This window comes from Cariama cristata, unplaced genomic scaffold, assembly GCF_000690535.1.
Source record: "Cariama cristata isolate BGI_N322 unplaced genomic scaffold, ASM69053v1 scaffold28006, whole genome shotgun sequence".
NCBI classification, from domain to species: Eukaryota; Metazoa; Chordata; class Aves; order Cariamiformes; family Cariamidae; genus Cariama; species Cariama cristata.
In genome coordinates this window covers 10982-11456 of record NW_009624265.1, presented here as the reverse complement: position 1 = coordinate 11456, position 475 = coordinate 10982, and the positions used below count along the sequence as shown (strand labels likewise).

The following is a 475-nucleotide window of genomic DNA, read 5'->3' as shown; positions in this document are numbered from 1 at the left end:
CCTCTTCCCCGGCCACCCCCTGCTCCAGGTGAGCTCAGCCACTGGCGTTTGACTGCCACGAGTGTCCGTGGGGATGCCGTTACCCCGGTATTTTCATCGGTAACTCGCAAATGGCGAGTCGGTGCTGCGGTTCCCAATTTGGGGGCGTTGTGGTTTACCAAATAAATAGGAGGCGGGAAAAAAACTCTTGTGGGGAGAAAAAAAAAAAACGTTGAGGTTGACTTGTCCCCCTGCTTGTTTCTTTTAAATTTTTTTTCTGATTTGGGGAGTTTGGGGGGCAACAAAACCGGAACTCTTGGCTTTAGTGGGGGTGTGGAAGGCGTTGAGGTTGACTTGTCCCCCTGCTTGTTTCTTTTAAATTTTTTTTCTGATTTGGGGAGTTTGGGGGGCAACAAAACCGGAACTCTTGGCTTTAGTGGGGGTGTGGAAGGGCTGAGGACCCTCAGACGCCCTCGGCAGCGGTCCCTCCCCCCGT

At 52.6% G+C, this 475-nt stretch overlaps 1 protein-coding gene across 1 annotated transcript in view; it reads left to right on the top strand.

Annotated features, from left to right (window-relative positions):
* Nucleotides 1-7: 7 nt before the first annotated feature.
* The window catches only part of PGLS (6-phosphogluconolactonase), a gene marked incomplete at its 5' end in the record, with an annotated part of 998 nt that continues 530 nt past the window's right edge, over nt 8-475 (top strand). Inside the window, one exon of the mRNA XM_009703114.1 lies at nt 8-28. Coding sequence (XP_009701416.1) covers nt 8-28 — 21 coding nt within the window. The remainder of the gene's footprint in view (nt 29-475) is intronic.